Below are 20,974 nucleotides of genomic sequence, written 5' to 3' on the forward strand. Positions count from 1 at the left end.
CCCCGTGGAGGCGCCCCTCTCGGACCAGCTGCTGGGGAGGGGGAGTGGGGAGGCAGGCTGGCCCTGCAGTGGCAGCTACGGTGAGTTAAAGAGGAACCAAAGGCCAGATGGGGAAGGCTACTCTGGCGAGGTAGCCATGACGGACGGAATGGTGGGCACCAGGTCTCGAGGTGGCCCCAGGAGCCACACGCCGAGCCGAGCACCGTGCTGAGGCAGCCACACTGGAAAAGCTACTCTGTCAGGCAGCCACGTTGGATCGGTGACGATGGCAAAACTGCTCATGACCTGGTTGTTGGTTCTTAAGTGGCCGATCTTTATTAACTTTAATAATTCATCTTTCTGGCCCTGACGTAGGGTACTTTGATCTCTGGTCCTTTGGTGACCTCAGAGCCTAGTGGAGGAATCAGAGTCCCCAGAGTTCAGAGGTCTGTGGGTCAAGTCTGGCTTCCATGGCTTGAAGCTGGGTATGAGAGAGAGAGAGAGTCTCAGAGGCCTTGACCTGCGGATGTACCGGCAGTTTGGGGTGGGTGGGTGGGGGGCTCGGTGCTTATCTGGAAGGTGGGGGGAGTGGGGTGTCTCCAGAGGAAGAGGCCCCACGGGTTTCAATGCCCCTTCTTCAAGGACAGGGGCCCTTCCCCTCCCCCTGGCCTTACAGGGAACTGGGCATCCAGTCTGGCCCACCCCAGCCCTTCAGGGGCCAGGTGTTCCGTCCCATATTCCACCGCAGCAGGTCAAGGGGAGAGAGGCTGGGGGCTGGGGTGCCCGATTAGGAAACTATGTAGCCAAGGGACTCCTGGACCCAAGGCCCTGCAGACCCTGCCCTGCCTTGAGAACCTGCGTCTCTGCACCCAGATTTCACACCCTTTCAGGACTCAGGAGTCTGGGCCTTCCTGCCACTCTCAACACAGGCATCCAGGCCTCCAGGTCCCCCCTCACACTCAGGAGCCTAGGTCCCCAGCCTGTCCCTCAGACTAGTCCAAATTCCCCGGGCTGCCTCCTCCCTCCGACCCGAAACCCAGCCCCAGTCCCGCCCACCCCCTGCCCCTCCCCCGCACCGCCTCCCTCTCTGTCAGCTCGTCCTCCTCGTCGTCGTCCTCCTCCTCGCCTTCCTCTAGCGTCGGGTACTCCTGCGTGAAGGGCACGGCTCCCTGGGCCGAATGGAAACGCAGGCGGTAGAGCAGCCGCACCCACTGGCCGAACTCGCAGTCTCGGGTCTCGGGTGGGGCCCGCAGCTGCAGGTAGAAGGCGCGACCTGTGCGGAACTTGACCTTGAGTTGCCAGCGGCTTTCGTCGTGGACGAAGAGCTGGACGAACTGCAGGGGGAACAGCCTGGGAGGGCGGAAGGGGCGACCTCAGGTGCCGACCCTCCCTGGCTCCACAGCCTTGCGGTCCCGGGCGCCCCTCTCTCCGCCCAGAAAGAGGCCTTTTTCAATTTCTCTGCCTTTCGACTTTTATCCACCCCCAAAGCACCTTTGTGTCTCCCGCTGGTCCTTCTAACAGACAGCTGCCTTCTTGAAACTCCCCGTTGGATGTGAGAATGACAACGGACACATAACAGGTCCATCAACCACATTCCTGACCTTCTCCCCGACCCCAACCTGCTCCCCTTCGTCTTCCCCACCTTAACTACATCCTCCCACTTGCTCGGTCAGAAATCATGGAGTTGCCCCTCGCCCAACTTTCGCTCTCACATCCTCATCCAATCCTGCCACCAAATCCTGGCGGCTCCACCGTTCAAATCTATCCCCGAACCCACCACTTCTAACTCCTTCCGCGACCAGCGGGCCCCGTCACCCGATTCTCCCGCCTGGGCCGCGGGCTCAGCCTTCGCCGCGCTCTGTTCCCACGCGGCCGCCAGAGGGCGCCCATCAGCACCTGAGTGTCACGTCCCTCCCGTGGCTCGGTGAAAAGGCCAAGCCCTCACCTTGACCACCAGACCCCGCAGGATCTGTCGCCTCTATTCCCTCTCTGCTCACTCCCCTCGCTCACTCAGCCCCAGCAACAGCCCTGTTCCTACCCCCCCCCCCCCGCCACCCCGTTGGCTTGGCCCCTTAATCTCTCTCATGTCTTTTTCAAAAGCATCTTCTCAGGGAGAAGATCTGTTTACAACCTGAGGCTTCTGTGTGGCCATGTCGGCCCTTGCAGACCTCCCTATCCCCTACCCCCTCTGATACGTCCGCACAGACCTCACCCCACTGATTCTGTCTGCCTTCCCGGTAGGAGGTGAGCTTGAAGGCAGAGACATTGGTCCCATTTTGCTCACAGCTGCTCCCCATTCCCCCCACCCCCTGCCCCCGCCCTTCCACCAGCTCACATCCGTGGTAGGTGTTCAATGGATGCTTGTTGAGAAGGTGGATAATTTGGCCCAGGTCGCACCGCGGGGATTTGAACCCAAGTCTTCTCTGTGTTCTTAACCACCACACTGCGTAGCCACACCCCCCACTCTGGCCCGGCAATGCTACCTCTAGGAACCTATCTTACAGACACCCTCACAACCGTGCGCCTGGATGCCCTCTGCAGACCACACTGGCTGTTAACCCCCAGACACCAGCCGCAACATCAGTGTCCCTCAGTAGGCGGCTCGATCTGTTACTACATTCCCCAAGCGGAAGAATAACAGTTTATGTTTACAAGGTGCTCACCCTGGGCCAGGGGCTGTCCCAAGCACTTCATGGCCCTTTACTCAGCCTATCCCCTGACAGCCCTGCAAGGTGGGCTCTCCTCTTATCCCCATGTTCCAGACGGGGAAACCGAGGCACAGACAAGTAGGGCACTTGGCCAGAGCCAGTGGCGAAGTGAAGCCAGGATATGAACCCAGGGAGGCAGGCGTTCGTTCGAGGACATTCCCTGCCATACGGTAACAGCACTAGATGCAAGTGGGGTGTAAGGGGGCAGAGCATTTACTCGTGTGTGTCCAGAAAAGGGCCTGCTGGTTGCGCTTCCGTTGACATGAAATGAGTATTGATACGGGGCTGGTGGGGGAGGGCGCAGCGTGCAAAAGCGGCATGTGGCACGCACCTGCGGGTTTTTAAAGGAGGGGTGAGCACCGAGGGGTGCTTGTCAAGACTGGCCCACGACAGGTTAGAAGTGAGGGACTAGGGGCTGACTGAGTCTCGATGCTTCATTCTCAGAGCAAGCTCGGGGTTTTTATCCTGATGGTGTGTTTATTTGGGGGGGGTGTTGAAGGAGATGATGGGGGTCCAAGCACCCCTCGGCACCATCCTAAGTTCCCCCCACTGTGGGTCATGCCTCAGCGAGCAGTGAGGTTCATCGGTGGGATGCACAGCACTGAGAAGGAGCAAGAATATGCCCCGCGCTCCGTAAGGCGTCAGCACGCTGCTTTGTGTTCTCAGCTTCTACGGGGGGGGGGGGGGGATAAATAAAGGCTGCAGGGAGCCTCCATTTAGTGTAGGTCAGAATCTGATTCTACCACCAAGTGGGCTGCAGATTTTTTTTTAGATATCAGAATTGTAGATAAAGGACTGTGGACTCGTGTGTGTGTGTGTGTGTGTGTGTGTGTGTGTGTGTCCCCTTTCTCTCTCCCTTCCTTCCCTCCCTCCCTTTCTTTCGTTAACTGTTGAGATGTGGTCAAAAAAGTGAAAGCCACTGGCACATTGTTTCTGTAAATATACTACACGTATGGAAGAGTTTTGTTATTTGCAGCCGGAGTTGGAGGCAGGAGCCGAGGATAGGAGAAAGGTGTTATTTTGTGCTGTGTATGTTTTGTACTTCGGAGTGTGTTTGCGTTACTTTTTCAATGAAAAAAGAAAGACCTGAAGGGGTGGTGCTTAGTGTGGCACTGGAGCCCAAGAATCATGAGGTCATTGGGGCACTCGGGTGGCTCAGTCGGTTAAGTGGCCGACTCTTGATTTTGGCTCAGGTCATGATCTCACGACTTGTGAGATCGAGCTCCATGTCAGGCCTGCTTGGGATTCTCTCCCTCTCTTTGCCCCTCCCCTGCTTGTTCTCTCTCTCTCAGAATAAAGAAACATGAAAAGAAAAAGAATCATGAGGTCGGTAATGATGAGGAGGCCAGAGATTCCAATCCCAACCAACCCCTGACCCGCTGTGGGTCTCTGAGCCTCAAAGGATGGGGCTAAGGGGCCCCATCATATTAAGAGTAGGCCAGAGATGAGATTATGTGCATGGCCTAGGGGGCACCTGGCATGCGGTAGGCACAACATAAACGGTTATTCTTCTGATCCTTGCCAGCGTGGGGCTGAGGGCTGTCCCTCTCATGTCCCTCTATGTCTGATTTCTGGTCCCTGTGTATCACCCTGCCCTTGTTCTCCTGAGTGGATGGCCACCCACAGAGGACTGGCAGCCATCCAAGACGCCTCGCCCTGGGAGTCATCTGTGTGACAGGAGGTGCTCCAGGGGGCCCAGGATGCCCAGAGCTGGGGAAGGCGGAGGTCCAGGCTGGGATGGGGACAGTCACCCAAAGAGCTGCAGGCGTCCGTTATCCTTGGCAGGGCCGGCCAGCAGCAACAGGTCTGGGAGTTCCAGGGCTGGACTGGAGGCTGCCACCCCCATGGTGACCTTGTTGGCGACTTCTCCTAACCGGGTCACCTGGGGCCAGGGGTTAGAGGTTAGAAGCCAGATAGATGGAAGGTAGGATTGGTGGGGTTAAGGGTCATGAACCAAGTCTATTAAACACCAAGTCCGGGGTCAGATATCCCGGTGTCAGAGGTCAAGAGTCATCCGGGTGTTAAGTCAGGGAAACTGAACCAAGGGAATCAGAGGCCAGGGTTCATAAAGAAGCTAAAGGTCTAGAGGTCTGGGGGGTGGGGCTGGTCCGGAATTGCAGGAGATAAATGTTATGGGAGCGTGGTCGGAAGTAGGCAGAGCAGGGGCTCCTGAAGTCAGGAGGTCAGGCCTCAAGCCCAGGCTCGGTGTCAGGGGTTCTGGGGCTCCACACCTGCACAAAGTTGCTCTCAAAGATGGGGAAGTCTCGCAGCTGATCGAACTCGCCGCTCAGGAGGTGGCGCTGCAGCCGTCCGGGCCGGCCCGTGGGAACGGCTGGAACCAGGGGGCATCCTAGATGGGCGAAGTTCGGGGGTCTAGTCCAGGAGGCTGGGCCTGGGCCCCCCATCTGGTAGGGCCCAGGGAAGCCGCGCTCTGAGGGTAGGGGAATCGGGGCTATCGGTCTGCGCGTCGCCGGCCCCCTCCCTCACGGGGTTCCCTCACCTGGTCCAACCCTGCCAGGCCCGGCTCCGCCTCTCACCTGTCATCCCACCTGCTCCACCCGGGGCCGGGTTAGTCTGGTGCCCCCTCATCATCGCAACGCCCCGCCCCATGAGGAGAGCGAAGGCAGGTGCCTGCGGAGAAAACGGACGGGTGGGGCCGCGGACTCTATCACGTCACAACGCGGCGGACCCGGCTTGAACTCACCAAAGAGACGCCCGTTTGTGACGTCATTCTAGGGGGGCGGTGCCTAGAGACCGGGGAGGTGCCTAGATCTGGGCTTGGCCGCAGCCACTCTGTGACGTCAGACGCCCGTGGCGGGCGCTAGTGCGCAGGCGCAAGGAACTGGCGCAGGCGCATGGGAGGCGTGCTCTGAGGCGCCGGGCTCACTCCCGCCCCTGGCCTGGTGGGAAGGGGTGAAAATGGCGGCGGCCGGCGCTGTGGCTACTCGGCTGCTCCTGCTCCTGCTGATGGCGGCAGCAGCCCCCAGCCGCGCGCGGGGCAGCGGCTGCCGGTCCGGGACCGCTCTGCGGGGGGTGAGTGCTCACTAACTCTGACGGGGAGCGGGGCTGACGGAAATCCTGGGTCTCGGGTGTTTACATCGGGTAAGGTGGGAACGAGGCATTGCAGGGCCAGGAGAGAGGAAGAGGTGAAAGTGAGAGTATAGTTAGGAAGGCTCTAGCTCGTGAACATACACGAGTGGGCGGGCCTCGGATGGACTCTTGGTGACTGGACTTTGGGTGGTTTGAAAACGAGGATGCGCCGTTGGGGCCAGAACCTCAAGTTAACGCTCAACAACACTAGGGATCCGCAGTCTTAAATATGCAGGAGGAGGTGTGGCTCGGGTGGAATCTTGGCGAATCAGACATAGGGGCGGCTAAAACGAAACCGTTAGAAGGGCTCTGGAGTGATTGGACAGTTCTGTTCCTGAATATGCATAAGAAGGGCGGGATCTTGAGTTCCAGGATTAAAATCTGGACACGGGTTTGCGAAGGTGTGAGGGCTGCGTAGGTGCAAGGGCGTAAGGTGGGGGGTGCGAGGTAGGAGACATTTGAACTTGAATGGATGGCGTGGAATTTTTTTTTTTAAGTTTATTTATTTCGAAAGAGAGAGACAACGAGCACGGGAGGTGCAGAGAGAGAGAGGAGACAGAAGATCTGAAGCGAGCTATCAGCGCCAGCCGGATGTGGGGCTGGAACTCACAAACCAGGAGATCTGGACCCGAGCTGAAGCCCCAGGGCTTAATCCCCTGAGCCAGCCAGGCACCGCCCAGAGGGCGTGGTCTCTTGTATGTACTTGATAAGGGTCGGAATTCCGGAGGCATGGTGGCTGTTGTGGCTGTTAAAGGCAAAAAAGGGGCCACTTGAATATTAGGTTGGGAAGGAAGCGCAGGTATCCTTTAACTCATGAATGTTTATGATGCTAGGTGTGAAAGTGACCTGGAGATAGTTGCCTTAGAAGCAAGGTTACGCTTGTTTGCAGGCTCTAGTTTTCTGAGGACGGTCCAGATCATGAATTTTCATGGAAGGGGCGGTTCCCAGTGGAATCGTGGACAAGTGTCAATGTTTGGAAAAGAGTATGAAAATAAGGTTCCTTCCTCAGCCTGCATCTGTCCCGGGGTCCGTGGTCTTGCCCTGCTGAGGGCTCTGATTGTCCTCACCGGGGGACCTCTCTCTCACCTGCAGGCGGGGGCAGAAGGTCGAGAGGGTGAGGGCTGTGGCACCGTGGGGCTGCTGCTGGAGCACTCATTTGAGATCGGTGAGTCTAGCAACGTTCCTTGTCTCGGCACTTACCTGGTGCCCGGTGAAGTCAACATCGTGGGTCTGGTGCCACCCAGTGTGAGACATGCCATCCATTTACTGCCGGCTTTGCCCCTAGGAGTGTGTTTGGGTTATTCTGGGGGAGGTTGGGGCAGGGAGGGCACGAGAGTAAGAACTCTACCTTTGGATACTCCCTCACCTGTAAAATAAATCCTAGTTTCAGAAAGGCCAGTGCAGCGGTAATAACCTCAGAGCAGACTTTTCAGACCAGTCACCTTGTGCCCTGCATTCGTGGCTAGATGTTCTGCACGTATTCACTCAAAAGTGCTCTCAGCAGTCATGCAATGCGGCGGGTGTTAGGGATAGCCCCGTTTTCCAGAAGGGGAAACTGAGGTTCAAAGGGGCATCGCATAAGGTCCTTTTGTAAGTGAATGGCAGAGCCAGGACCTGCTCTACAGCCCAGCTTAAACTACTGGGATTCAGGCATTCAGATTCCCAGAGCACAGATGTCAGTGCGGCCCGGAGGTCTGAGGTCCCAAACTCTGGAACACTTGTTTGAAACACTGAAGCTGGGACCCTCTGCACTCCTCCTGACTCGGTCCCTGGCATCTGCCCGGAAAAGCCCCACGGATTCCGACATGGCCTAACGGTTGGAAGCCCCTCTATTTTATAGTGAAAGAACTGAGGCTCAGAGAGATCAGGTGACTGCCCGGCAAGGCAGACGCAGGGCTTAGGAGCTGTTGTGTTCAGACGTCTGCTGTGGACTGCCCTGTGAGATAGGAGAGCAGGACTTGGTGGGGGGTGTCCCCACATTGCAGGTGGGAAGATGGGGGCGGGGCGCTCAGGAGGGAGAAGCAACCTGGTCACTGCGAGGATTGAAGGTTGAAGCGGTCGCTAAGCCCTGACTCCCCACAGATGACAGTGCCCACTTTCGGAAGCGGGGCTCACTGCTCTGGAACCAGCAGGATGGCACTTTGTCCCTGTCACAGCGGCAGCTCAATGAGGAGGAGCGGGGCCGGCTCCGGGTGAGGAGGGGACCTGGGGCTCTGCTGGGATACGGGGGACGTGTGCCTTGGAGCACGAGACACGTGCTGCAGGGCCTCTGCCCGGACCATTCCTTGTACCCAGTACATCCTCTTCCCCCAAGTTTAATATAGTTAGCTCCTCTCGCCTTCCCAGATTCAACCAAGACACTTTGCAGTCAGCTAGGAGGAGATTTGCTTGGGAGGAGAGAGAGATTCCTGTAAGAACCGAAGGTTAACGCAAGATTGTGATTTCTGCCGTAGCCCGCTCCATGGCCTCCTCGAGGGCCGGGCTCCTTCCAGACCTGGCTCAGTCCTCCCTAGAGATGGGGCAGGGAGGTGCAGCAGGCCAGAGAAAGAGAAGAGGGTGGGGGTGGGGGCGCAGAGGGAACAGCCGTCTTTTAGGGAAAGCTCACAAAAGCTGCCACAGTCCGCTTCCATTCTGTCCCTTTGGGCAGGTGCAGTTGCAAGGGAGGCTGGGGACGGCAGGTTTCATTCTGGGCAGGCGCGTGCCCTCCCTGTGGGAGATGGTGCACCGCCGCCAGCCTTCCTGTATGGCGCCCACGTGATTCTTTGTCGCAGCTGCCTCCCAAGAGACTTTCTTGCTCGTGAGGTTGGGGAGTCCACATATGGGGTGGGCCAAGGTGCAGCTGGATCCAGGTGTGGGAAGAGTGTCCTTGGGACTCACTCCATCAGTGGGCTGGGCTCTACTCCCCTTGACGTGGTTTCTCCCCCAGGCGGAGCGCCCAGTGGCTCCTGGCCTCACCCACCAGCAGGGCCACCCCACTGGGACGAGTCCTGGGTCAGGGATTGGGGAGTGCTGGCTGAGCGAGACTGGAGAAGGGTCCCCCGGGCCCAATGGCAGTCCAGGCCTGGCTGGGGCCAGGCGCTGTCCCTCTCACTGCCACCCTCCTCTGCCCTGCAGGATGTGGCGGCCTTGAATGGCTTGTACCGTGTCCGGGTCCCTCAGCGCCCTGGGGCCCCTGATGGCCCAGAAGCCGGTGGCTACGTCTCCTCCTTTGTCCCCGCGGTGAGTCATTGATGAGGACCATCCTCGCTCCTCCCACTTGCCCCAGCCTGGCTTCCACCATTTGTTACCCCAGCGTTTATGGACAGGGAAGACTCAGGCCTGGCCTTGCTCTCAAGGGTCTCCTGGGCTGGAGGGGGACAGTCCAGGTGGCGGGTGCTTTGATGGGGCAGCACAGGGCCTAATGGGGACGTTGTCACGCTTGGGCTTGTGCCCGAGGGTGGAGGGAACCACGAAGGGTTTTGAAAGATCTTTCTGGGCCCCGTGAGAGGGGCTGGAGGCTCAGGGGTCTTGGCGCGGGCAAGGTCTGGTGGCGACCCTCCCCTCCCTGCCCCCCCTAGTGCTCCCTGGTGGAGTCGCACCTGTCGGACCAGCTGACGCTGCACGTGGATGTGGCTGGCAACGTGGTGGGTGTGTCGGTGGTGACACACCCCGGGGGCTGCAGGGGCCACGAAGTAGAAGATGTGGATCTGGAGCTGTTTAACACTTCTGTGCAGCTACAGCCACCAGCCACCGCCCCAGGGTGAGGACGGCAGGGTGTGGGTGCCCCAGGGTGTGGTGCCCCAGGGTACAGTTGCTCCAGGATGTGGGTGCCCCAGTGTGCGAGTGGTCCAGGGTCCCGGTGCTCTAGGATATGGCGCTCCAGGATGTGGGTGCCCCGCAGCGTGGGTACCCCAGGGTGCGGGTGCTCCAGGGTGTGGGTGCTCCAGGATGTGGTGCCCCAGGGTGTGGGTGCGCAGGGTACTGGTGCAGGGCACGGCATGGACAGCATTGTCTCCGTCCTGCCGCCTTTGCTGCCGGTGTCCTTGTTGGCTGAGCCCAGCGCCTTACCCTGTCTCCTCCTTGGCCCGCCCCTAGTCCTGAGACAGCTGCCTTCATTGAGCGCCTGGAGATGGAACAGGCCCAGAAGGCCAAGAACCCCCAGGAACAGAAGTCCTTTTTCGCCAAATATGTGAGTGGAGCTCTGCCTGCCCCTCTCCCTCCCATCCTGAGTCCCCCTCTGCCCTTCTCTCCCCTGTGGCCCTTGGCCTGTTCCTCATTCTCCAGGCCTCCTGTGCGCGGGGCTTGCTTGTCGCCTCTGGGCATGTCCCCCTGGCACCTGGGCTGAGCCCAAGGCCCGGACGGACCAGGTGAGGACCGTGGAGCCGTGCGCCCTGCCTCTGCCTGTGTCTGCTCGTGGCAGCGGTCACGGGACATCCGGTCTCCGCAGATGAGCCGGCCCAGAGCCCGGCAGTGCTGGGAAGCAGGGATGGCCCCTCAAGCTGGGGGCAGGTGCGGTGCAGGTCTTGAGCAGAGAGAGCCCGTCTGCAGGAAGTGCGGTGCAGAGGGCCTCTGCAGGAAGTGCGGTGCAGAGGGCTGTGGCCAGGCCGGGGTCTGTTCTGGGAGGAGCCTGGGACGAGGCCTGAGCCGGGCCGGTGTTAACAGGGTGGGAGGCAGGGATTTCAGTGGAACGGGAAGATTGGGAAAAGAGAAGGTGGGTGCTGGGACGCCAGCGGCTTTGCGAAGGGGCACTTCAGGGAGGCAGGGCTATGGGTGTTGGTGTGCAGGAGGCTGGTCTGGAGCTGGAGAGGGACCCGGCTTGTGCTGCCGGGCTGGGGCGGGTGGGAGGAACTGGGGGCACCGAGGGCGGAAGGCTCGTCCCACAAGGCCAGGGCGGGGGACGGCGGAGGCCACTGTGGGTGGGGATGCCAAGCCCTACCGCCCTGAATGGGGTGCCGGTGGGGGGGGCCTCCGTTAGTTTGCCAGTAGCTCCTGACCTCAGGGCAGCCTGACAGCTGAACTGCGGGGAAACTGAGGCGCAGAGAGGCCGAGGGCCCGCTGCCCCAGCTGTGCTCTCCCCAGTGGCCACAGGACCCCATGGCCACCCCTAGCCCTGACCTGTACCCCCTCCCTCCCCAGTGGCACCTCATCCTCGGGGGGGCCGTGTTGCTCACAGCCCTGCGTCCTGCCGCCCCGGGGCCCACGCCGCCGCCGCAGGAGGCCTGAGTGAGGACTGAGCCCCCTCCCGCCTCCACCCTCCCTGCACCCCACCTGCCCTCCCCCAACCTGTAGTGATGTAGGGGACCTGGGCCCCCTTCCCTCACGTGGCCTCCCCTCACGCCGGCGCCCCCACCTTCCCTGCCCTGGGGGAACGCTGCTCATACTCAATTCTCTTGTTTCTATGTCTCTGTCTGTCTGTCTGTCATCCTTTCTGGCCCACAGTGGATGTACATCATTCCCGTCGTCCTGTTCCTCATGATGTCAGGAGCGCCGGACGCTGGGGGCCAGGGAGGGGGCGGCGGCGGGGGTGGTGGTGGGGGCAGTGGCCGCTGAGGGGCCTGTCAGCACCCTGGTCCTCTGGCATCCAGGCAACTCCCTTCTTGCCCAGAGTGCCCGTGTCCTTGGTTGTCTGAAGAAGGATTTGCCAGCCCATCCCGTGTCCGTCCCGTGAGGATGGGAGGACGTCCCCTCCCCAGGAGTCCTTTCCCTCTGGTCCTTGCTGTTTCTGCGGCTGGAGGCTACCTTCTGGTGCACTCCGCCTTCCCCTGTGGCCCCTCTGCAGCCGCAAAGGCTTCCCGTGCCCACAGCGTGGAGCTTGAGCTTCTGGGCCAGCTCTGACCTTGTGTTTGTCCCCCCACCCCCACCCCGTTTCCGCCCCGAGCCTCACAGTTTGGGAACATGCCGAGTTCTCTCCAGCCTCTGTGCCTTTGTTCGTAGTCTTCTCGTCCTGCCTGTCCCAGGCCGGGCTAGATGGTCCCCCTAACTTGTCTGACACTGGATTGGGCCATGTGCTTCCCACCTGTCTGCCCTGAGGGGCCTGGCGCAGAGCAGGTGTGGGCTGGCCAGGGGTCCCCTCCCAACAACCCCCCCCCCCCAGGCTCGGTTCCTCCCAGCAGCCCCGCCTTGGGATCCTTCCCCGGCCTTTATCATGGCCCTGAGCAGTTTAGGCTGCTTTGTCAGGATGCCAGGCCTTCGGAAGCTTTGGGGCATGAAGAAATTATGTTAGAAGTGAAAACAAAACTAATACTTAGTGGAGTCGAGGGCCGGATGATGTAAATAGAACCCGTTTCCCTGTCCGGAATGTCTTCCTTGTCTGCGCACTGGGAGGCCACTGCCTGGCTTTGCTATTGATCACCCCCTCCCTTTGTCTATTTAAAAACATTCAAAAGTATATTGAAATACATCAGAGTAAAAAACAACTCAGCAGCCGAATGCAACCGTCGATTTGGTCCCAAGGAAATCCCAGTGCCCAGGCTTTACTGAATTTCCGCCGTTCACTGTACGTTATTATTCAGAAACACACACGAATGGCTCGCGGGGCCGCCGTGATGGCTGTGCAACGCTCCACGGTGTCGTATGGCTGTGGATTAAACTGTTCCCCAAATGTTCCACATGTAGCTTCCTGCTCAGTGTGGTTAATAAATAGCAGTGTTATCCAGGCCCTCTTTGTTGAGTTTGAATTCTTTTCCCGGGGACTCAGAACTAAAAGTGGAATCTCTACGGCAGATCGGAGACACTTTTATGAAAAGGGGACGCACTCGTGTGGCTCTACTGGCGAAACGACCTAAAAGGGGTGTGGTGGGCGGTTGTTCCCCCCAAATGCTCTTTTTAAAAAAGATTTTTAAAAAATATTTATTTATGTTTGAGAGAGAGCAGGGGTAGGGGCAGAGAGAGATGTTTATTTATTTTTTTTCTTTATTTTTTTTTCAACATTTTTTATTTATTTTTGGGACAGAGAGAGACAGAGCATGAACGGGGGAGGGGCAGAGAGAGAGGGAGACACAGAATCGGAAACAGGCTCCAGGCTCCGAGCCATCAGCCCAGAGCCTGACGCGGGGCTCGAACTCACGGACCGCGAGATCGTGACCTGACTGAAGTCGGACGCTTAACCGACTGCGCCACCCAGGCGCCCCGAGAGATGTTTATTTAAAAACACTAAAAAAATGTCTGACGACAGAGAGCCCAATGTGGGGCTCAGACTCATGAGCCACGAGGTCATGGCCTGAGCTGAGGTCTGACGCTTAACTGACTGAGCTACCCAGGTGCCCCTTTTGTGGCTTTTAATATATAAAAAAAATTTTTTTTAATGTACGTTTATTTTTGAGAGAGAGAGCATGAGTGGGGGAAGGGCAGAGAGAGAGAGGGAGACACAGAATCCGAAGCAGGCTCTGGGCTCTGAGCTGTCAGCACAGAGCCCAATGCGGGGCTCGAACTCACAAACCGTGAGATCGTGACCTGAGCCAAAGTCGGCGCTTAACCGATGGAACCACCCAGGAGCCCTTGTGGCTTTTAATACATAGGGCAGTGTCCCCGAGTTATTCTAACTTGGCATTTCTTTCTCCACCAGCATGTGCCAGCATGTCTCATGTTTCTCCGGTCTATGTTTCATGTGACCTCTAAGATTGCCCTGGTAGTGTTGACTGGTGCTTTCTTGGACAGGGTTCAGACTCCGAGTTCTTAACCCTTTGTCTCATTTGCAGGTGCATTCTTGCCCCAGGCATTTGTTGGACCATTTTGTAATTTTTAAAAATGTTTTATTTATTTTTGAGAGAGAGACAGGGTACGAGCAGGAGCAGGGCAGAGAGAGAAGGAGACACAGGGTCTGAAGCAGGCTGCAGGCTCTGAGCTGTCAGCACACAGCCAGACGTGGGATTCGAACTTGTGAACCGTGAGATAATGCCTGAGCCGAAGTCGGATGCTTAGCCGACTGAGCCACTCAGGCGCCCCCCATTTTGTAACTTTTTAGTGGACTGAGATTGAGATCTTCATCAATCTGATTACTTTCTTTTTCTCTAGGGGTTTTTTGATCACTCTGGAGCCAGCAGAGTTAATCTGTGGTATATTCCAGTCAACGTCTGAGCTAGTTTAGGCTCCTTGGGGTTCTGTCCACATTAAACTTTCCTAATTCTTGCTTGTCCCCGGAGAGTTCATTTACTGTTTCATTTTATCAGGGTACCCGGGATAGAGCCCAGAACTCAAAAGATACCGTAGGATCCAAAGCAAAGGGCCTTGCGCTCACCCCAGCCTGGTACCCGTTCCCCTTCCTGGGGGGCCGCCCGCAGTTTCGGTCTCCCGTGCACTGCTTTGGAGACACTCTCTATGTAACCACACAAATGTGTATGTAAATCGTCTTACAAAAAGTGCGTTGCTCTAGTTTTTTCCTCCCCTTGAAACCAGAGAGGTTTCCATCTTGGATGCAGAGTGCACGGCTGGCTTGGGGTTGAATTCATTGGCCCCTCGTGGATGGACCTTTGGGTGGTTTCACGCAGCACTCCAGGAACCCCCACGTGCCTGCCTCATTTTGGGCACACGCACGTGTGTCCGCAGGACACGCTCCCAGGTGGGGACTCGCCGGGGGCGGTCTCAGCCACCTCCTCCCTGTCACACTGGAGCTCTTCTTGCTGACTGTCCTCAAGCCCACCTCCAGTTCAGACCCCCTTCCTGGTCTCCAGACCCAGAGTGTCCTCTCGGGGACCTCTGAGAGTCACTGCCACCTGTCTGCCCCCAGTCAGAGCTCCTCCAGGAATCCGTACGCCGGCGTGTGGTGCCGCCACCTACCTGACCTCACGGACCAGAGCGCTGCTGTGCCCTCCTCTGCTGTTCCTCCCTGCCTCGCCCCTTCTCTGTCCCCATGGCCCCAGCCCTGGCCGCCTCCTCCCTGGCCTCATGAGGGGATTTCTGACACCAGGGCTGTCCTCACTTCTCCCCTGCTCTTAGCCTCTCCGTGGCTCCCCAGCACCCTCGGGACAAAGTCCCAGGGCCTCTGCCTTGCCTTTGAGGCCCAGTAGCTTTTGTTCTATTCCTCCCTTTCAGCCTCATTGATGAGCACCCCCCCAGCCCTAACAGGTGAGTCCCTCAAGTACCACCGGCCAGGCCGGAGGCACCCTCCACCCCCTCATAGCCTCAACCCCATTCTGTCCTCCCCCCCTCTCTCTCTGCCCCTGAGGAGCCCACTCTCTCCCTCCTCTCGCCTCCTGTCCTCTGGTCTGAGATGGGAGAGCACCTGCCACCTAAGTGCTCAATAGAGGGATTGCCTCCCTCCTGGGTTTCCTGCCTCGCCCTCTGGATGCCCCTCTTTGCCCCCCAAGATGTTACCTGCTCCCTGGCGTGTAGGAAACCCCTTTCCCACTCCAGGGTTTCATATTGTCATTTAGATACACTTAGGACAGAGTTGTAGGACAGGCACTCTTGAAATCTGTAAGGCTGGGGCGCCTGGGTGGCTCGGTCTGTTAAGCATCTGACTTTGGCTCAGGTCATGATCTTGCCGGGCGTGGGTTCGAGCCCCACGTCGGGCCCTGTGCTGACGGCTCAGAGCCTGGAGCCTGCTTCGGATTCTGTGCCTCCCTCTCTTTCTGCCCCTCCCCCTGCTGGTGCTCTGTCTCTCTCAAAAATAAATAAAAACATTAAAAAGATAGAAATAAAATCTATAAGGCTAATAATGTAAGTATTTTAAAGACTCTCCTATGGCAAATTATGCCTTGTAGCAGGGACTTTGGGAAACAGTTCTGTAGCCTCCATTATTTAACCCAGTAGTGACTCTACAGTGAGCATCGGGGCCACTTACTGGGGCCTCTCTAGCTGTCAGTCATTCTCCTTTGCCGGCAGCCACCTTCCATCTCGGCAGGACACAATGGTGTCCTTACAGGGGAAAACTCAACGTGGCCCAATTCCTAGAAACAGGCCGCCAAGCAACTTTCCTTTGTTTCTCCGGGAAGAGTCATGCTTGTATTTCTTCCCATGGCAACGTGGAAAGAACCCACCCATGGAATGACTTGAAAACGTGAAGGGTGCAGGTTTCAGTTGAAAACCAAAGAGCTTGCTGGGTATGATGTTTACATATTGACCAGGAGTAAAAATTTTCACATTTTTTACAGAATTTTGCAAATTTCCCGTCTCCCCTCCCCCCACCAACAGCTCTCCTCCCCCCCCACCCCCCACCCCCAAGCATTCCAGTCCCTGCAGGGTTTTTTTGTTTTTGTGTTTTTCGCGGCCATTCACGGTGCCTAATCCAGCCGGGTTGCAGTTCCGTCCTTTATCAGTAGGCGGCGATAAAAGGTTTCGCGCCGCCAGAGAGTACCTCCCAGGCCCATAGGATACTCCGCCGGATACTCTGGGGAGGTCAGGCCCACATGGCCCCTCTCCACGAAGAGAAGTGCCCTGCAGGGGGTGCTGTTGGCCCTTTGGGAAGGCCGGGGTCCCCACGAAGCCTCTGTCCTAGCAGATGCTGATCTCCGGGAACTCCGGTGCCTGTGTTCTCATCCGTGAAATGGGAGTCGGGTGAGGTCCTCCCACGCTCCATGTCGCCTGAGGAAGAGAGGATTGTGGGGGGTTGGGGAGGGGAACGGGGCAGAAAGGAGGCAGCCTCCTTCCCACCATGCTCACCAAGCCCACCAGGGATCAGCAGAGTGGGGAAGGAGCAGGGTGGCCCAGCCCGTCCCTGCCCTGCCACTTACATGCTGTGGTCTCCAGGCAGCTCACTCCCGGTCTCTGGCCAGCTCCTCGTTTCCTCCTTCCTGGGCCAGGGGCAGGCCTCCCTCCTCCGGGCAGTGTCCAGGGTCCAGCACAGACAGAAAAGAGAGAGAAAAAGGGTGTCACACACGCCCTTGCACCTCGGGGGGCCGCAGGCTTCGCAGCCCTGCTTCGGGCCCGTCCAGCCTCTTGCCACGAACGCGGCACAGATCCCCAGGTGGATGTCAGCTCAAGACTTCAGGCAGGGAGACGGGAGAGGAGCTCAGGGCCCCTGCCGGGGGCTGGGCGTGGAGGGGCCTCCCCGGAGACAAGGCTCAGAGGAAAGGAGGCCAGTGCGAGGGGAGAAGCCTGGGAGGGGAGAGAGAGAGAAGCAGCAGATTCAGAGAGGAGAGAGAGGAAAGAGGGAGAGAGATTGAAGGGGTGGGGAGAGAAGGGATGGAAGCCAGCAGGAGAGGGGAGCCAGGAGGAAAGAAGGGAAGAGAAAGCGCAGGGGGAAACACACGAAATGAGGAGGGGTACGAGGAAGGGAGACCGAGAAGACAGGCTGGGGGGAGGCCCTGAGAGAGAGGCGGAGAGGGGAGACGGTGGCGGGGAGAACGACGTCTGGGGAAGGAGAAGGAGGGAGAGAGGTGAAGGGAGAGAGTCGGAAGTGGAAGGGAACGCACGGGAGAAGGCGGGCGGGGGCAGAAGACGGTCCGGGAGAGCAGGGGAGGGTGCGGAGCGGAGGAGCGAACCGGGAGCCGCGAGGCCAGACGGGGTAAGAAGGCAGAGACGCAGGGCGGGGAGAGCGGAAGGGGACGGGGAGGAACGGGGACAGCGACAGAGAAGGAGCGAGAGCTCGGCCAGGGCCGCGATGAGAAGGCCAAGGCGGAGCGGGACAGGGAGGAGAGCAGGCAGAGGAAGGGGGGAGAGCGGACGGGAACTAGAGACAAGAACAAGGGGGACCCGAGTGTGGAGAGCGAGCGGGCGAGCGGGCGAGCAGGCGGGATAGAGCGGGGCGGAGGAGGAGAGAGGCCGAGAAAGGAGGGGTGTGAGCGAGGGGCGGGGAGTGCCAGGCGCGCGTGGAGCCCGGAGGGGGTGGGGAGGTGGGAGAGGAGGGAGTGGAAGAGAAAGGATGGGGAGGAGGGAGCACAAAGCCGCGCTGAGAAGAGTGAGGGGGGCAGTGAGGGGCGGCTGCGGAGCGAGAGGGGGAGGGGAAGGGATGGGGGGAGGGAGAGGGGGTCGGAAACACTGGCGGGGGGAGGGGGCCCCCCGCAGGGGCCGGGGCGCGCACGCGCACAGGTAGACGCGCGCGGACGCAGAGGCACAGGCGCGCGCACACAGACAGGCGCGTGCGCGCGCACGGGCCGGCCCTGACAGGCGCGTGCGCGCGCGCAGACTGGCAGGGGCAGGCACGCGCACGCCCAGAAGCCGGGGCCGGGGTCCGGTGGGGTGGGGTGGGGTGGGGTGGGGTGGGGGCCCGGCCCAGGCGAGGCGACCGGAGACCGAGGTCACACCCCGCTGCGGAGACGCCTCTCCCTCCTCGGCGCCCGGCCGCCACGCCGCGGGCGCTTCTGTCACGGAAGAAGTGTCACAGGAGACGAAGAAGTGACAGCCGGGAACACCGACAGCCCGGAGCCCACGGCGTGCGGAAGGAGCCGGGTGATGAAGGGGGCCGAAGGAACGACAGAGCCGGAGCCAGAGAAGAGGCAAGGGAGGCTGTGTCGCCTCCCGAGAGACGGGGCCCTTCCGGGTCGCCGGCCGTGTCCCCCCGGCCCCGGGCGCGCGAGGAGCTGGAGACGGGCGGGCTGGCGGTCCCGGGACGTGACCTGACTGTCGCGAAATGGGACACCCAAACCACGGGGCTGTCTGTTCGGGGGCAGGAGACGGGTGTCACCAGCTCGTGGGGGCGCCCGGCCAGGGGCCTCCCCGCTGTCGGAGGCGGCAGGGCGCCGGGGCCGCGGCCGGGGACCTGGGGGGAGGGGCAGATGTGGGGCCGAGAGACCGACGGACGGGACGGGATGAGGGAGACCCTCGGGGAAGACACCAGGCGGAGAAATGGAGAAGGAAAATGTTGGGGGGAGGGCGTGGAGGGGGTAGACACGCAAGGGCGGGAGGACCCGGGCGGGGGGGGGGGAGGGAGACGGAGCAGAAAGAGGAGTAAAAAGGCCTTGAAAAGAAGGTACAGTGAAAAGCCGAGCGGGAGTGTGGACAGAAAGGGGGGGGGGGGAGGATAGGAGACCCCATGGAGGGACGGTGGGGGGACAGAATCGGCGTGTGAGAGAGGGCCCGAGGCCGGGAGACGGGGAGCGGAGCAGGGACTGGCAGGTGGAAAGCAGGACAGTGCTCCCCGAGCACAACCCGAAGAACGGGAGGTTGGCGTGAGAAGCAGGTACAAGGAAAAGAAGCTGGAAGCGAAGGAGACAGGAGTAGAGGAAGAGGAGAGGCGCGCAGAGAAGCGGAGGGCAGTGGGGGGGGACCTGCCACACGGGGCCCCCAGAGCGGCCCCTCCTGTCCCGGGCGCTGCTGTGTGGATGCCACCTCAGTCCCCGTCGCCACCGCCTGGAGGGCAAAGGGAAGGGGTAGACGAGGGGGCGGGGGCGGAGTGAAGCCCGGCGGGGAGGAGGGTGTGGGGTGGGCTTGAAGTCCTGAGGGAAGGAGAGAAGCTTCCGGAGAGGGTGAGAGCCGCGGGGCAGGGAGCCAGACGGGGTGGGGTTGGGTGGGGGGAGTGAAGAAGGACAGGAGCTTGGGTTCAGAATTGGGGGAGGGGTGTGTGTGACATAAAGAGTAACTCTGAGGAACACGATGAGAGGAATAAAGAAAACCTGCGTGGGGGTGTGGGGGGAGGCCCAGCTGGGGACTGAAGGGAGAGGGGGAGGCAGAGGAGGAGGGGGGGGGGAGGGAGGGAGAGGAAGAGGAGGAGAGGGAGGAGGGGAAAGGGGGAGAGGAGGAGGGGGAAGGGGACAGGGAGGAGGAGGGGGAAAGAGGAGGAGAGGGAAGAGGGGGAAGGAGAGGGGGAGGAGGAGGAAGAGGAGGAGAGGGAGGAGGGGAAGGGGAGTAGGGAGGAGGGAGAGGAGGAGGGGGAAGGAGACAGGGAGGAGGAGGAGAGGGAAGAGGGGGAAGGAGAGGGGGAGGAGGAGGAAGAGGGGGAGGAGGAGGAAGAGGGGGAGGAGGAGGAAGAGGGGGAGGGGAGGAGGGGAAGGGGATAGGGAGGAGGGGGAGGAGGAGGGGGAAGGAGACAGGGAGGAGGAGGAGGGGGAGGAGGAGGAAGAGGGGGAGAGGGAGGAGGGGGAAGGAGAGGGGGAGGAGGAGGAAGAGGAGGAGGGGGAGGAGGAGGAAGAGGGGGAGGGGGAAGGAGACAGGGAGGAGGAGGGGGAGGAGGAGGAAGAGGGGGAGAGGGAGGAGGGGGAAGGAGAGGGGGAGGAGGAGGAAGAGGGGGAGGGGGAGGAGGGGAAGGGGATAGGGAGGAGGGGGAAGGAGACAGGGAGGAGGAGGGGGAGGGAGGAGGAAGAGGGGGAGAGGGAGGAGGGGGAAGGAGAGGGGGAGGAGGAGGAGAAGCCAGACACCATCAAGACGGTGTGAGCAGAAGCAACTAGAAGGTAGTGTGGGGAGGAGAGCGGGTCAGAGACGATGCAGAGACCAAGTGGGTGGGGACAGGGGAACAGGTGAGAAAAAAGATGAAGAAGGAGACTTACTGAGACAGGGAATCAGAGAGACTCTGTCTCCGAGAGAGAGAACGCCTGAGATGGTCTGAGAGACGGAGTCAGAGAGACGAAGTCAGAGACAGAGTCAGAAAAAGTCTGCGAGTCAGAGAGAGAGAGAGAGGGTCGGAGAGAGAAGAGAGTCTGAGGGAGAACCTAGAAGAGTCTGAGAGAGGCAGGGAGAGAGACGGCGGGTCTGAGAGAGTCAGAGAGAGTCTAAGAGACAGTCTGAGAGACAGAGAGATAGTCTGAGAGAGAGCGACTGAGTCCGAGAGTCAGACTGAGTCTGAGAGAGAATCTGAATGAGAGAGAGACAGTGTGAGCGAGTCAGACAGAGACAGTCTGAGAGACAGTCTGAGAGACACAGAGTCACAGAGAGTCTGAAACAGAGAGACTGAGAGAGACACGGTCTGAGAGAGTCTAAGAGACAGAGTCTGAGAGACAGTCTGAGAGAGAGAGGGTCGGAGAGAGAAGAGAGTCTGAGGGAGAGGCAGGGAGAGAGACGGAGGGTCTGAGAGAAAGTCTGAGAGAGAATCTGAGGGAGATAGTCTGAGAGAGTCTGAGAGACAAGGTGTGAGAGAGTCAGAGAGACAGAGACAGTCTGAGAGACAGTCTGAGAGACACAGAGTCATAGAGAGTCTGAAAGAGACTGAGAGAGACACGGTCTGAGAGAGTCTAAGAGACAGTCTGAGAGAGACCGAGTGTGAGAGAGTCTGAGAGAGAGAGAGAGATAGTCTGAGAGACACAGAGAGAGAGAGAGAAGAGAGTCTGAGGGAGAACCTAAGAGAGTCTGAGAGAGGCAGGGAGAGAGACAGTCTGAAAGTCAGAGAGAATCTGAGGGAGATAGTCTGA

The 20,974-nt window shown here is 59.6% G+C and overlaps 2 protein-coding genes across 3 annotated transcripts; one reads left to right on the forward strand and one right to left on the reverse strand.

Annotated features, from left to right (window-relative positions):
- Nucleotides 1–298: 298 nt before the first annotated feature.
- Nucleotides 299–5,403, reverse strand: FAM71E1 (family with sequence similarity 71 member E1). Its single transcript, XM_030299407.1, has 5 exons — nucleotides 5,225–5,403; nucleotides 4,919–5,037; nucleotides 4,439–4,569; nucleotides 1,056–1,329; nucleotides 299–460 (listed from the first exon to the last, which is right to left on the reverse strand). The coding sequence occupies exons 1-5, from the start codon at nucleotides 5,295–5,297 to the stop codon at nucleotides 404–406; spliced, it is 654 nt and encodes a 217-aa protein (XP_030155267.1). The 5' UTR covers nucleotides 5,298–5,403; the 3' UTR covers nucleotides 299–403.
- A 153-nt stretch (nucleotides 5,404–5,556) lies between these two features.
- Nucleotides 5,557–12,414, forward strand: EMC10 (ER membrane protein complex subunit 10). 2 transcript variants are annotated; one of them, XM_030299399.1, is made up of 8 exons: nucleotides 5,557–5,720; nucleotides 6,870–6,942; nucleotides 7,860–7,969; nucleotides 8,892–8,996; nucleotides 9,335–9,516; nucleotides 9,852–9,945; nucleotides 10,893–10,979; nucleotides 11,196–11,288. In XM_030299399.1, the coding sequence occupies exons 1-7, from the start codon at nucleotides 5,607–5,609 to the stop codon at nucleotides 10,977–10,979; spliced, it is 765 nt and encodes a 254-aa protein (XP_030155259.1). In that variant the 5' UTR covers nucleotides 5,557–5,606; the 3' UTR covers nucleotides 11,196–11,288. The 2 variants fall into 2 exon arrangements, with proteins under 2 accessions (XP_030155259.1, XP_030155258.1); XM_030299398.1 differs by lacking the exon at nucleotides 10,893–10,979 and having other exon boundaries at nucleotides 5,559–5,720; nucleotides 11,196–12,414.
- Nucleotides 12,415–20,974: the final 8,560 nt, after the last annotated feature.

The sequence above is a fragment of the Lynx canadensis genome, chromosome E2 (assembly GCF_007474595.2).
Source record: "Lynx canadensis isolate LIC74 chromosome E2, mLynCan4.pri.v2, whole genome shotgun sequence".
Classification (NCBI taxonomy): Eukaryota; Metazoa; Chordata; class Mammalia; order Carnivora; family Felidae; genus Lynx; species Lynx canadensis.